The sequence below is a fragment of the Argentina anserina genome, chromosome 6, assembly GCF_933775445.1.
Source record: "Argentina anserina chromosome 6, drPotAnse1.1, whole genome shotgun sequence".
NCBI classification, from domain to species: Eukaryota; Viridiplantae; Streptophyta; class Magnoliopsida; order Rosales; family Rosaceae; genus Argentina; species Argentina anserina.
The window spans coordinates 31,002,999-31,019,055 of record NC_065877.1 but is presented as its reverse complement, the minus strand read 5'-3'; the positions used below and the strand labels follow the sequence as shown (position 1 = coordinate 31,019,055).

The following is a 16,057-nucleotide window of genomic DNA, read 5'->3' as shown; positions in this document are numbered from 1 at the left end:
CATGGCAAAAGAGAAAGGAAGAGAGACAGAGTATCATTTTACTTCAAGGAAGAATCAAGTAAGATTAAGGTTCAAGCTAAAATGACCTCTAATCTTCTCCAATACAAGTGTTTGAGGAGATTTCAAATGCTTATGCAACACATGTACTCTAGGCAAACTCCATTCTTGTTATGGCTTAAAAACTCAAAATCGAGTAACATAACAATAATTAAAAAGATGATATGTACTCAAAATTGATGTATTTAGTTTTCAGCTCATATAAGCAGCTAACTTTCATATAATGTAAATGAAGGTTTTGAATAATAATCTCATGTTGTATATGGTAACTAAAGATTCAAAGTACTGATAATAACGATTAATCATTAAAATTTACGAGATTTAAACTCTATCTTATAAATTTACAATAAAAAGTATAGAATTAGTTTCTGTTTACCCCCATAGACTTTACACATAAAATCAGTTCACCCCTTAAATTTATTTTAATCACTTCACCCCCTATACTTTTAAAATGACATCAAAGAAGGACAAAATTCATATTTTTATATGGATTATATTGATAATTATGCTACGAGACCTAAATTTAAAGCTTAAGTGTTATTGTAAAATTATTATGAATTTTGTTTTGGTCTTGCATATATAATTTGAAGTCTTCTTTTGATAGTTTTGATCGGATTTTAACCAAGAAAATCTGAATTTTATCATTCTTTGATATTATTTGAAAGTATAGAGGTGAACTAATTAAAATAAAAATTTTAAGGATGAATTGATTTTAGGTGTGAAATTTAAAAAGATAAACTGAAATTAATTTAAAAGTATATGTCACTAAACCAAACGACAGATGATTAAGTAGGGCGAATGATATGCGATAAAGAACATGATCTCTTGCAACTAAGACATACAATGTTTTCACTTTTCACAGTTACCACCAAACAACTTTACTCTGCGTTCCAAAGTTACATGAAGTGAAGCAAACGATGAAAATGAAATGATGAGTGAAGCAAAAGGAAATTATGAGAGCTCTTGATTTCTTGAACCACAATTGTGAGTTCTCCTATCATCACACCGACCATGTCTTCGGCTTTCGAATTGGGAAAATAGATTGATAGGAGCAGCATCTTCTTCCTGCATGCTTTCCATGGTTTTTTTGTCTTCATCTTCTTTTTCTTACATGCTCTCTCCTTCTGCTCTCTGCAAATACAAAAAATTTGGGTCCAAACTTCGATCTTGCTCTGCATTTAGGGTTACATGTAGGACCTTCTTGCTATCTTCTCCTCTTCCTTTTGGTAACACCTCCTCTTCACTAATTATGTGTCCAAGTTTTTGGACCTAAACTGCTGGAATTGTTTACTCAATTCCATGAGCTCTTGTTTGTTTAGTGATCATGCATGGCTTCTGGGATGAGGACAATATAACATTCTCAGTACCAATGAGTTGTTTTCCCGAGAAAATAGGAAAGTATAGAATTCAAAACTGTGTATGTTTCCGGCATCGAGATATATACTAACTTGACTCCGGTACCTTTCACAACAGCACAAATGTCATAGGGAAATCGGGCGCGATGGCCTTCGACTCTCAGATGCCCGAGTCATTTCAGCTAATGATAAGATAGAATGTAGTGATGATCGATGTACAAGAGTACATATTTAGACTTACCTTGTATGGAGTCTTGTGGCTGTTTATATAGCCTAGGGGTGGTAAAAATGAGCCAAATAAAACCGAACCAAGTTTTATCAACCGAATTAAGTAAGTTGGTTACCAAGTATTTCGGTTACTGAAACTTCGGTACGGTAGTACCGAACCGACTTCTTTAAGTTGAGACGGTAATGGTAATGATTTTGGCGAAAGTTGGTATTACCGTACCAACCGAGTTTTATTTTTAATTATTTATTTTTTTAATTTATTATTACATATATTGATCTTAGCTGTTGATATATTTCAAATTAGGGCTCGTCAACGGGCCGGTCTTGCGGGCTTGTATTAGAAAAAAAAACATAATACTCTTATTTAAGAGTTTGAAAAAATAAAAGGATTATTAGAAAACATTCTTAAAAAAAATCACAAATAAATTCTAATTTTGAAATATTGTCGATCGACACCGATAGATGTGATCGATATATATATTTAGGGACACTGTAAAATTTTTGTCAATTTTTTAAACATGGTTTGACCGTTTGTACCTACGGTTAACAAAAAAAACGTTTTGACATAATAAAACCTCATTGACTGGGGCTTTACCAAATGAGTTTCCTTATTGCGACCACGCACGATTGGTGATAAAAATTAGAAATTATGTGATTTCAAATATGTAAACAACTTTCGACATTCGCATCTTGGTAATCGGTCCTCCCTTTGGGCATATTAGTGGTGTTTTTGGTTTACCGAAAATTCCGACGATCAAACGAGGTCCGAATTGGATGAAATTTTAAAATAGTCACTAAATATATATATCGATCATATCGGATAATGTTGATTGATTCCGAGAAGTTTCCTTCATATAGTCGTTTCATAATGCGATGATTTTATTATAAACTTAATATAAAAGTTATGATACATTAGTAGACACTTCGGCGATAGACAACTCCAGTTCGAAATATGGTCGATCGACACCAGTAAATGTGATCGGTATATATATTTAGGGAACTAATGTCTAAAGCTCCAGCTCAGTCCAAACCAATGTCTAGCACAAAAGGAGATTGAAGTACGTCATCGATGTTGCTATTATGTATCAGTCCTTCAATTTGTTAATTTGTTCATGTTATGATGTTGGAGTGTTGGACAATACTATATAATCACATTTGCATTTGAGGGATATTGTTGTATTAAGGAGTTCGGTCCAAAATCCAACTATGAACTATAAAGTTTGTTTAAATTTCTTTTGTCAGCAAAGAAATTGGTCTGGGCCTTAAACTTAATTGGGCCGATATCATATCTTGGTAGAGGTACATTACCAACCGAAAAAATATCGGTATACCGAAAACTTACTAATTACAATTGGTTGATAGATAGTAATGACAAAAATGAATTGGTAATGTACCGAACTCAGCTCTAATATAGTCTATTGTTAGGAGATGTTTTGTGCAATGGAGCTAGTGTGAAACCAAAAGGGCTCCAATATACACAACGTAGGTAGCAAGTGAATTCTAATGTTCAACTTTTTGCATTATAAGTTGAAACAAACTATCACCTTATTCTTGTTAAACTAACATCTTATTCTTGAAAGTGAGGACTAATTGACTATAGCCAAATTCTTCTATCATCTGATAATTCTGATTCATCTCAGAAGAAACCAGAACTGGTTTTAATTAGAATAATAAACAACTCTTCAGCCTCTAAAAGGGCCAGAAAGGGTGAAGCATCTGCTAGTGAATCAGATTATGTTACAAGTACCAAAGCAAAACCCCCAAAAGCCCACAATAGAAATCAGTTCTACATAAGCTCTCATCCACTGAGAATCCAAGGTTTCAAAAAGCTCTAAAGCATCCAGATTGAAATGAAATGTGATCGATCATTATAATCTTTCATGGTACTTCATGATGTGTCTGGGATTCAATGCCTTAAATGGGTTTCAGTAATCACTATTCTTCAGAACATCATAGCAATTAGCATTCCTGTGTGCCTTTGAAGGCATACAGAAAACATAATGATTTGAACCTGAGGCTTCGTAGACTATGCAGTAAGCTTGCAAAAAAAAAAAACTTAACACCAGAAAATTCCAAGAAATTTTATCCTGCTGCAACATCCAACTAGCTAGTACAAACTTTATTAGGATTTGATTCTCATTTCCAAAATTTTGATAATCAGCAAATCTTCCATTTCCTTTGCATCAGGGAAGATAGTCATACTTGCAAGGGCCATGACCTGCAGGCAAACATTTTGAAAAAAAATCGTTTATATTTCTCCAGCCTTGTATCTGCCAATTACTCTCTTCTATGTAAATTAATCCAGTTTTATTTAATCTACGGTTATTCACAACAGTTCTTTTTTCCCTTACATGTGAGTGTACATGTGCTTGTTGTTGTGTACAACACAAGCAAACAAGTTTGAATAGATCCCACATATGGTCCATTTTTGTTTTTTATATATAATTTTTTGGCAGAATCAAAGGTTAAGAACTGGTGCCTTTCAAAAAAAATGGTTGACAACTGGTGTGTGCAACTAAAATTAACCTCCATCGAAAAAGAAAAAAAAACAAAAATTAACTCAGATTCGTTTTTTGTATGAGCCAACTCAAAAGCTGTTCCATTTCTTACTCCAGAGATCCTATTTGCTAAATTTGTTCAACAAATAATGTGCCAATATGCATCATGAAGCTATTTAGAATTTAGATACGAAGTACTGTAAATACTGTCTCATTTGGTGAACAAATTTAGTAACTCTTGAGCTTCGATTGTATGACAGATCCAAACATTTCTTACATTTTCTATCTAGGAACTTGGACATTGCCCTATCTTGACTCAATATCATGTGATTGTATGCATTGCCAAAGAAAAGTTTACCGAGTTAAGTGCTTACTGGGATCAAGTTCTGTAATCATGGCAGCTCCCTTGAAGTAGCAAGATCCACCTTTGTGTTTGAACTTCTGGAAGTAGTTGTTGAAAGCAAAGGAAGCATGGTCTTTCAGGGTGTTTGGGGAAAAGCAAGGTTGGTTTATCTGAATCTTGCTACAATCTGCACCTCCTCTACCACAGGCCCAATCTATTGCTTCCTGTAACTCATCGTCCGGGGTTTGTTCATCAGCAATACACCATTGCTCAAAATCCGCATCCACTGTAAATTGCAATGCGCGTGCACACAAACATTAGGAAGCTATGCCAGAAGAAGTATAACGTACTAGATCCAGTGACTAAATTTCCATGAAGCATTTAGCTGATACAAATGGACATGAAACTCAAAAAAGTATAGCGAGTCTTACCTGGTCTGAGTGGAACTAGTGAGAGAAAGAGAAGAGCAAGTGTTATCCTCATCAGAAGGGTAGACATTGTTGAGTGTTTGATAGAAATAGATCCAAAAAACCTATAATGACCTATATATATATATATATCCAAAATGGAAATGTAATGACCAGAGTCCAGAGACATGAACCTCAAATATCATAATAAGCTAGTGCTTCAATTCTTTGATCTGTTTTAATAAGTTACCATAACTTCAAGTTTCTTTCTTACCAGACATACATTGATGAGTTAACTAATTAACAAAACAGTATATAAGGCTGTCATGTACTAAATAGTGGATAATACAGTCATATTCACTTGAAGAATTTATCTATAAAATCCATCTGCAAGTATCTAGAGCTTTTCTGGTGCATGACCACTGCTTGCTGTATATGCAACTGATCGTGGCCAACATATTTTACACGCTTTGGAGTAAAGCATCTGACCAATATTCAGAAAATAATGTGAGGTAGAAGCACTGATAGCAAAAACAGCACGAGTTCATGAAGAGAACAAACCCAGTACACATAGTTGACAACATGTGATTCAGTTTCTAAGAACGAGAAGCAGGGTTTGTGAAGAGAGCAACGAAACAAAGGGAATAAAAGGTTTGTGACAATTGCAACTGAACAAGAAATTCTTCATCCACTTTAGTATACAAACGTGTAACATTCACTTTACTAATTTGTAGACACAGGGTTACAAGTTCTTCATAAGTTAAAATCATCTCATTCAGTTTATCATAATGTCAAAGTAGACATTATCAATTCTAACAAAAAATAATCTGATCTTTCATTCTTCACGGATTCAGTTTATTTGCCAGAGAAGATATATCTTTCATCTCATCGGAGTCAAAGAATGTGATGACACTGGCATACAACGATTCTACATCTGTGTCTTACTTCACCGGACACAGGAAAAAAACATAATTCACTAATCTACACATAAAGAGATGATTAAGTACAGAAACTGCCATCATATATCCTCTTTGCTTTGCAGATAATCATCAAAATTTGACCATTAGTAGCCAGCCTTCCCGTATACACACATACACACACGAAACGCATTGCCAGCAGCCAGATGCTCAGTACTCCTGGAAACAAAAAATGAGCAATGATTAAGCATATTTTTGTAAATAATTGTAAAGTGAATGTAGGTGATGCTGTCAAATTTTGAAATATGTGAGCTACTTAAGTTCCCTACATTAGCAGGGAGACATTCAATAAAACAAGTCACTTTCGCAATCCATGATGCAGACTCCATGCATTTGATGCTTATATGCGAAACAGGCCTAGAAAACTGATACTTACCGGACCCATAGGAACTGTAACATGTGGATAGAACTTTTTTTCTCTCGACCAGATCATGGCATGTGCCTACTTTTACTTGGAGAGCCCATGATCCGCTCTGGGCATTGATCCTTGATAAAACAGACCAATGGGCTAGATGCCTAGACTGCCGGTAAAACCACATTCATAGTAGTCATCTCCATCAACCAGACTCAAAAAATTTTGCTACTGCTGTATATAATTGTTCTTCTTCAAATGGCTTTGACACGTAGTCATCCATCCCACACTTCTTGCACTCTTCATTTGAAGCCCGAATCACATCAGCCGTCATGGCTAATATTGGTGTGTGCCAATCCTCCACATTGCCAAACATCTCAACTGGTGCTTCCCCAGATGCAATTTTCTCATTTACCTCAGTCTCCAAATAGCGGATTCGACGAGTTGCTTCAAATCTGTAAAATAAAGACGGTATTCCAGCTGATAAGTACTGAAATAGGAGGAACATAGAATGGACAACATTTGCCGTCAACACCTAAATTTCTTCTTGATATTTCCTTTATACTAAAAGAAAAAATAAAAAGATAATATTATAATATAAAATCTCAGACCCCAACACTAGCTAAACTCGAAGAACTAACATATAAGAAATGCCTAAGCATATTAACCAGTACATAAAAACTAGTGCTACCAAGTCATTATGTGTTCTGAAATTTGGCTTCATGATTCCAACCGAGGCTACAATCAGGTGTTCTATAAGCTACCAAACAAAACTCGTAGACCTTTCCTAGTATCCTAAAGTATGTAGGATGTATTCTCTTCTTCTATTGAATTCAAATATAAAACAGAAATGAGAGAATAGAGACCAAGCAGATTGATTACCCATCCATTTCTGGCATTTGGAGGTCCATAAAACAAGCATCAAAGTTGTGCGGTGGCTTAAGCATGTCTAAAGCAATCTTTCCACTACCAACACAAGTGACAATCGCTCCATATTTCTTTAGAGCACCTTCTGCGACTCTTCTGTTGACTGCATTGTCATCCACTACCAAAATCTTCCTTCCTCGTAGTAACTTTCCAAGAGTTGGTTTTTTTATGTTCACAAGCCTCTTTTTACCACTTACAAGTGCCTCTTGGAAGCAGGCTATTAAGACACTTAACCGAAGAGGCTTTATCAATACATTATCTACAAGACCAGAAGATTTTAGTTCATTACGTTCAGTTGCACTAATGAAGGTAGCCAGAAGAAATATCTTCGGAAAGTTCAAGGGAGACCCCACGCTGCAGTTTTGCCTATGCTCTTTAACTGACTGATGGAATGTAAGACCAGTTTCTTTATCCCAAACATCCTTGTCGATAAGAACCATGGCTAAGCATGTGGATAGGCTGCAAGCGGGAGCGTTAACAGTATTAGCCAAATCAAAACAGAAGTTAGTAGTTGCTCATAGAAGCTTCATAAAATTTAAGCTATATTAGCACCCTCTTCTCTATCAAACTTTTGAAAAGAAGGATATGAACTTTTTTGCTTTTCGGGGTGAAGTATATGGAACTTTCTCCAAGAATAAAATAATACTTGAAAAGGTAAACTCACCTTGTCTTGCTCGTACTAGATAGATAAGAGCATGCTGATTCTAGACTGGAAGCAATATCGACAGATATTCCCAATCTCTGCATGTGATATCTTGTGACTTCAGTCCGGGTGATTCTCTTATCTATTACCAGTGCTCTCAGTCCTCGAAATTCTGACACAGCTGGTTCATACTGGGGCCACTTCGTATCTAAAGAACTTGTTTTTCCTCTCTCAAATGACCCCGTAAATGAAAAGGTACTACCAATGCCAGGTTCACTCACAAACCCTATCTCCCCACACATGAGATCCACCAGACGTTTGCTAATGCTCAATCCAATTCCAGTACCACCATAAGTTCTAGAAGTTGAACTATCAGCCTGCATAAAAGGTGTGAAGATGCGACTTTGTGCATCTAGTGGAATACCTACACCTGTATCCTCAACTGTTACAAGTAATCTAATTCTATCAGGTTCCTGCATTGTTGTGCTGCTTAGGGTTTTGAAATGTTCCCAGCTTTTCCATCTATCAACCACAGGAAAGCCGCTCAATGTATTATAAGTTTTGTTTGAGAGGTCTCCAACTAAATTCAAGCCTTGTCTTAGAACTTCATCCATAAGATCAGGGGGACCCCTCACTTCATCTGCCAGGTGCACCGAAACAAATATGTGTCCTTTGTCATGGGTAAACTTCAGTTTCAAACAAACAAACGATTAGCATAGTAATTAAAACTCATGAACTTGTAACATATCTATAATGTAAAATGGGAAGGGAAGAGTTTTGCCCCAACAATAATTAGGAAACATATCTTACCTTAATAGAATTCCCCACAAGGTTAGTGATTATCTGCCGAAGGCGACCTGGATCTCCAATGACAACTTCTGGGACCGTATTGGAGACATAAACAGCCAACTTTTCTCACCCAAAACAAAACCAAAAACCATATATTATAACTGATATCAAGAACTACAGCAAAGACCAAATCAAAAATGTCATCATTTAATTTCTTTTTTTTTACCTCAATCCCCTTTTCATTCGTTTTTCCTGAGAAAAGTGATAGAACATTATCAAGCACTGAACGAAGATCAAAAGGTACAGTTTCAAGTTCCAGCCGGCCTGATTCTATTTTGGCCTGATCAAGAACCTCATTTATAAGTGAGATAAGATCTCTTCCACTAGCATGAGCAGTCTCAGCATAATCTTGCTGGTTTGCATCAAGGTTTGTGTCCATCAGCATTTGCAGCATACCTGGATTTTGATTGAACGATTATCAAACAATGTTACCATGCAAGTTTTGCAAAACAGTAACTGGTTCATGAAGAATTATTTCACTTACCTAAGACACCATTCATTGGTGTCCGGATTTCATGGGAAACAGTTGCAAGGAACTGCAGTAGAGAGAAAAGTCAGGCAACATGATCAAAGAGAATATCCTTCAATTGAGAAACGACTGTTGGTTGAAGGACAAATTTTTATACTAAAACAAAAGGGATGCCTTGTACCTGAGATTTGGCCACATCTGCAGCTTCTGCCCGAACTTTGAGTTCCATCATCTCACAAAAGTCTGCCTCTACCTTTGCTATTCGGCTTATGGCCGCGTGAAATATATGACCAACTAGCAAGGTAATGACTAGGACTCCTACTGATGCACTTACTGCTGTCCACGGAAAAGGAGGTTTATTCTTAAACCTGCAATCCAAAGATAACAGTTTTCATTGGAGGGAAAAAATTAAATTCAGTCATATCTAGGCTGACATATAAGATTAATGATGTATCGGATCTAACCTGCAATGCATTTCATGTTTGCGCTGTGGATCACCAAAATCAAGGCTGCTAATGTGCAACAGCCCAGTATCAATAACATCAGTTCCATACATGTTGATCAGAGAAGATGCATTAGTTGTATCATAAACATTCACAACAATTGTTTGCTTGCTGGCAAGTTGGTGCAGGAGCTTCTCCACAAGAGATGGGACATCGTAAGATGCACCTAGGTACCTATTATAAAGCATTTTAGTAATTATTGAGAACAAAACAAAACAAAAGGATGAAAAAAGATCATGGTCGCAAAAGTACCCCACAGTCGCTTGAATTCGTTCTTTTGATGTGGCATCTGGAGGCAAGTCAATATTATACACAGCAAATGTGAGAACAACACCCAGGTGATTGGATTTCAATAGCTTAAAGGGGGAGGTCAGTACTCCCTTTCCTGTCGACCTTGCTCGCAATATGTTCTCACGGTCATCCTATATTGTTTAATCAACAGTTTTTAACATCAGCATATGTTAATGGTTAATGGAAATTAGAACATGGTTTAGGAACTACTGATTGTAGAGGCAATTAACTAATATTCTTTACAGAAAATTAATGACCCATGAACTATGGATCTCAGCTAATAGACAAAACTTCCTGATTAAAAAGTTGACTATGACAAAAAAGAAATGACCAATAAGTAGGACCACAAGAAACCAAAAGTTTGTCTTTCAAAAACCAGATACCATGCCAAAGCCAAAGAATCAACAACCATAGATCTTGTTGCTCAGACAACTTAATTTTTAAACCCCAACAGCCTAAATAAAACTTCGCATTGTCTGTCTTCATATTTATGGAAACACCAAGCCGTAACTATGTCTGTACATTATTCATATGAAGGTTTTGATCTAAATGAAGATGTACTAAATTTCATTTGAATACAGTTTTGATTTAGTAAAGGCATACACATGAATAGAGGAGCTGAAGATGAAAGTGCTACAGCACTGGGGTACAGTATAAAAAAATAATAATAATAACATAACAGAGAGAGAGAGAAAGAGAGAGAGGGAAAGATAAAGGCAAACCTTTCCTGACATCATGTCAATCGAGACAATATGTGAGACAGTTTCTTGAGAAAATATTACTGGCGCATATTCATCTTGAATAGGAGCAGGCTCCAAGCTTTCTGGAAGAAAATCTTGGACAAGAGTCTGGTCCTCAGTTTCCATTTTCTTTATTGTCCATCCATGTTCCCTCTCAAATTGTTCCCTCTCAGCATGAGTAACTTTCAAAGCATAAGCAACACCACTAGTAAGTGGTCTCTCAAATGCTGTTCTTTCTGTGTATTCCCCGAATGTTTTCTGTTGCAAATAATAATAATAATTTAAATAATAATCACCATCATCATCATTGTTATCCACAACCACATAGCACAGCATAGGAGCACATCGATAGCTAATTAGCTTTTTTGGTTTTCTTCCTAATTATTCTTTATAAAATAAAATCCTTCAGCATTTGCACAGCTGCTAACAAGCTGGGTGAAGGAAATGGGGCACATGACCACCCCATTTGCCTTTACAGAATTTTTTATATCGCTCACATATAGACCAAAAAAGGGTTGGAACTACAGTATGATATTAGGTAAAAGTGCCAATTAATTGATATGCATTGGACACTATGTGATATATCTGTATGTATTAAAAACCCTTTCCCTTTACATTAATCTACAGTTAAGCCCAATAGTTGTTTACCTATCCTAGAGATAGAAGCGGTGTTTACAGAATAAATACTTCCAATATCATACTCCATGTGTATCACTCACTAGCAACACGTGTCATATCAAAACATTGGTTCTGATTCACAATCAATGCAATCTGGATGCCACTGGAATGAGTTATTTTATTAATATGGTCCAATGAACCAGGTTCATGATTTGAGAAAATATAATCCAGTAACCAAAGAACAACTTTAAGATAGGTATGAGACATACCTGATCAATGGCAGAAGGATGCTTTCCATGGTGAAAGGTGGAGACAAGAATAGCTAGAGCATGAACATGATTCAGGCTCACATTGAACTGATCTTGCAACATTCGGGCTCGTTCATCACACATGTTGGCAAGTGTTTCTTCTCTCCACAAAAAATCTCTTTCATTCAAGTGGAAAAATAACCAAATTGACGTGATTACTCCAAAGAAGACAAATACGATTAGGAGCTTCTTCCTCCACGTGCATGCAACCTTAGGAGGGCTCTGGATTTGTTGTTGCTGTTTCTCGGGCTGCTTCCTACAACCCAATGGCTGCTCTTGAACCATTTTCTGCTGGCAGGAGCACTCATTAACCAGCTTCTGCCTCAGTTTCCTCCATAATTTCAGAGATAAACCAGACAATTGGTAGCATAAAATCATTCCAACAAAAACCCATGAACATCCCCTTAACAAACAACAATCAATCTGAGAATCTATTTTTGCGCTAACTACTTTCGCCCCTGATTCCATTGCGTCCTAACAATATATAGACAAAAAAAGGAAATTCTGTTTAGTTCAATAGTTGTTATTTTCAGATTAGAAAGACAGATAAAATCATTTGTAATGAAGAGATTGCCCACAGATAAGCAGTTCCTCATCCACTTTTTTACATACATAAATACCGTATATGATTTTCGACTTTGGAATAGTAGTAGATACATGCATGCTCCATGAAAGATGTCATACTTATAACTGAAGTAGGAAAGAAAGATATGCAATCATGAGAGAAAGAACATACAAAGGGTCCTAAGAGGTTCCATTTATTTCTAAAACTCATAATTCTGCTTTTCTATTGCAAGTATCAAAGTTCTACCTGTTCATATATCCTATCAGTGGATTCTGCAGACTGCAAAATGTGTGCCAACGAATTTTTCTGTAGCAACGAATTTTCTTGCAGAATGTCAAGCCTCCTCAGGATGTTTTCATCTTGAACCAGGCATTGATCCTCAGCTTCAACATATTTTTCCACCGAGTTATGATGCTTTTGAAATTCTGTCTTTTCTGAGCACACTGCCTTCAGGGCACAGGAAATGCCTTCAGTTAACAGCAACCCAGGTCCTGTTTCTTTAGTACATTCAAGGGATGCTATCTGCAATGGATACGGAGACTAATAAGAAGAACTGGAAACATGCAACGTTAAAAGCTTCGATACACATTTAACATATGGCATTATTCAGGAGGAATGAATTGCATGATTCTGTCCCAGGAGCCTTATAGCATATGATCACTTAAAGTGACACTATCTCATTTCAATCGATCAAAGTTCACAACTTAGTTCATACAAATGCCAGAAGAATAGAACTGCAGCATCACAACACAATGCCATATAGGAAATTTTAGGGATTTTGCAAAACTCGCAGCTGGGTACCTACCAGCCACCCTCTAGTCCTCTACCTCCCCCATCCCCTTTCTACCGACTCTAGAGGAGGAAGAGAGGAAGGAAGAGAAATGAGATAGTTGTGTATTTCTGTCCATAGCATATTGAATTGGCTACAGATATATCTTCAATGTATGCCTTATTGAAGTATATAAAACTCAAGGTACTGTGAGAACACTAGGTTTTAAAGAAACCAATAATTCATTATACATTCAAAGAAAAATTAAGAACATTGAAGTGTAGCAATACAACTAGAAACTCCTTTGATTGAAAAGAACATTTGATTTTGGGAACTCCAGAAACCAGCAGAGGAGACCAAGATCCAAATTAGTCTAGTGTCTTCCAGACATTTCAATTTACTCCCAAATCAAAGTGCATACAACTAGAAGATCTCAATCACGTGTGAAGCCAATTGCGTAAAGGAACACTATGAAGAACAGTAGAATGAAGCTTAGCTGCAAACTAAACTAATGATAAGGTAAAGGACAGAATGAAAGAGCTTAAAGTCACCTGATCTGATTCAGAGAACAAGGAAGCTAAAGCCAGAAGCTGGATCTTGCTGACATTGAAATGCTGCTGCAAGATTGGAGCTTTCCCTCCACATATCTCTGGAGTCTTCTCTATCATCCCCGGAATTCCCTCATTAAAACTCAGGAAAAACCAAACAATTGTAATAGAACCCAAAAGCCCAAGAAGCAGAAGCTTTCTTCTGGAATATGTGACACAATTAGGCCCATCCAAGGGCTCCATTGCCTTGTTTAACTTTAAACCAGCAGGTAATCTGCCATTAAACCCAGACACCCTGCAATTCAGATACATGTTACTAAAGCACACCACTCTATCTAAACCTCTAAGCTAACAAAAACCCAGATAAAGCTTCACAAGGAGCACACCAAACCCATAAAGATCAAAGCTTTGAGACAAACAAGTGAAATCTGATGGAACCCACTTGAGGTTTGAAGATGACCAACTGAATTAGACCACCAAATCTGAAAAAAGCCAGTGGTCCAACACCTTTTTACCCCTCAAAACTTCCTCTGTGATTTTCCCACTTCAAACTTCAACACCAAGTGCATTTCCTTTGCATCTGTGAATCATGCAAACCCATCAAAGTCACAACTTTTCTGGGGTACAACACTGAACATAGGTACCTACCAATAATGCCAGGCAATGAGCTCAAAACAAACCCTTGTGATTATTGTTTGGGCAACCTGTGAAGAAATCATTAAGGAGATAAATGAGAAAGAAATGAAAAATGGGGTCTTTCTATTTCTGGCTCTCTCTCTCTCTCTCTCTCTCTCTCTCTATGACAACCACAGTTCTGTTCAATGAAAAAGAAGCATCCACAGTGAAAGAAAGAGAGAGAAGGTTGTGAGAGAGAAACCCTGCACCAAAAATTGATTGGACCGGAGTTGGTTTCTATAAAATTCCAACTGGAATCAATTATCAGAGTGAGAGAGAGAATAAAGAAGAAGAAAAAAAACTATAATGTGTGTCCCTTCCCTTCTTCTTTTTCTTGTTTAAACCCCATAGTCCCACACCACCCCTACACCTCTTATTCTCTCTCTTCATAGTTTTGGACTTTGGGTGTCCAGCATGTTGATATGAAGTTGAGCACATCATTATCTCATCATCTAAGTTGGAGAAAGGGTTTCTTGCCCAAAAAATTATCTAAAGTGGGGGAAGCTTTAAGCTAAAGCAGACAAAACCCAACATCAAATTTACCCAAAATTATCAAACAAAGCCATTTTGTCAAGAATTAAACTTTACCAAATTCCAACTTTTACCAAAGCCCTGATCTTTAATCTCCATGTAAATTCATGTTCTTGGTTTCTTCTACTTTATTGTAAGAGCTGAAAGAGACTATACCATTCTGTGTTTAAAGAAGATGTCTTTGTCTTCTGGTGCAGTCAGATGTGTACTTACTTGTAAGTGAGACTAAAAATCTGGAGAGGTCTGATTAGGGAAATTTAATACAGAAGAAGAAGAAGAAGAAGAAGGAGCCCAAGAGGCTTTTCTTGTTCGACTTCTAGTTCAAATAATCGGGAGACGATTAAATGGGATCACCATGCACGATGTACTAGTGTGTGAAGATTCTAACCTGCCACAGTGGTTTGTTTGGATGAAGATAAACTAATGATGTTGGCATCTATGAAAATGTGTGTCGGCTTTATACCTTACCACCGTATAGTTAAATTAATGGGAATATGATTTCCATTATGAGAATGCACAAGTTTAAAGTAAGAAATGAACTAAAGACATGATTAGTTTGACCATCATTAGAGGTTATTATATTGCCTGATTAAGTGATGTTAATGAGTCTACCACATAATCATGTGACAAAAAATTGAGACATAACTCAACCACACCAAAAAATAAATAAATAAAGTCATCATCAAGTTCAGCTCTAATGTTGTTCAAACTATACCCTATTCCTTGGACTCCAACAACTCCATATCAGACGTTTTTGTCCTTCAAGTGGGCATACACTTAAATGTAGGAAGGGTCGTTTTTTGTTGTTATCTTTCTAGTATCATTTTACCATGAAATTAAGCTTAAGATAACGCGATGCAGTACTCTACCGATTATTTGACAATTTGGCGAATTATGTCCATTTTTTATAAAATCTCAACCCGATAATTCATGTACACACTTTTCGGTGTGGTTCTATTTGTTATACCATTTTATCGTAACAAATTTTAAAGAACATTCAAAATATGTGGTGCCAAAGATGCTTCAATCCACTATGACATAATGGCATCAACTATTTTGGCAATTTTTTTTATCTATCCTACTTTTCTTTATTCACTTATAGAGTTCTATTGATGGAAACTACCAAGTACATTACTAAGAAAATGCCCTCAATATTCCATGGGTCACATGCATTAGCATTTAGCAGCAAACTTTGTAAGGCTCCATAATCACTTTATCCAGTTGGACTTTAGTCCCACCACCACTATGTGCATTCTTCTCCCAATGAAGATTGCCCATCTCACTAAAATGATTTACGTTTCATACCTTTTTTTTTCCTAGGTAAGCTAAACTTATGAGAACAAATTCCACTGTTATTAATCATATGACCACTGTATTCATAATATTAGCAAAAGTAGAAATGAT

The 16,057-nt window shown here is 36.4% G+C and overlaps 2 protein-coding genes across 3 annotated transcripts; both read right to left on the bottom strand.

Moving 5' to 3' along the window:
* Positions 1–3,623: 3,623 nt before the first annotated feature.
* On the bottom strand, positions 3,624–5,006 carry LOC126799964 (glucan endo-1,3-beta-glucosidase 1). Its single transcript, XM_050527226.1, has 3 exons — positions 4,913–5,006; positions 4,513–4,767; positions 3,624–3,858 (listed from the first exon to the last, which is right to left on the bottom strand). The coding sequence occupies exons 1-3, from the start codon at positions 4,977–4,979 to the stop codon at positions 3,824–3,826; spliced, it is 357 nt and encodes a 118-aa protein (XP_050383183.1). The 5' UTR covers positions 4,980–5,006; the 3' UTR covers positions 3,624–3,823.
* Positions 5,007–5,798: 792 nt separating this feature from the next.
* LOC126797966 (histidine kinase 2) lies at positions 5,799–14,221 on the bottom strand. Of its 2 annotated transcripts, none has more exons than XM_050524760.1 (15): positions 14,096–14,221; positions 13,451–14,027; positions 12,377–12,652; positions 11,527–12,039; positions 10,622–10,897; positions 9,861–10,030; positions 9,570–9,782; positions 9,287–9,473; positions 9,121–9,172; positions 8,803–9,032; positions 8,598–8,696; positions 7,809–8,473; positions 7,100–7,603; positions 6,242–6,672; positions 5,799–6,024 (listed from the first exon to the last, which is right to left on the bottom strand). In XM_050524760.1, exons 2-14 carry the CDS (start codon positions 13,757–13,759, stop codon positions 6,423–6,425), a joined length of 3,744 nt encoding a protein of 1,247 aa, XP_050380717.1. In that variant the 5' UTR covers positions 13,760–14,027; positions 14,096–14,221; the 3' UTR covers positions 5,799–6,024; positions 6,242–6,422. The 2 variants fall into 2 exon arrangements, with proteins under 2 accessions (XP_050380717.1, XP_050380718.1); XM_050524761.1 differs by having other exon boundaries at positions 13,451–13,742; positions 13,890–14,205.
* Between the last annotated feature and the right edge of the window lie 1,836 nt (positions 14,222–16,057).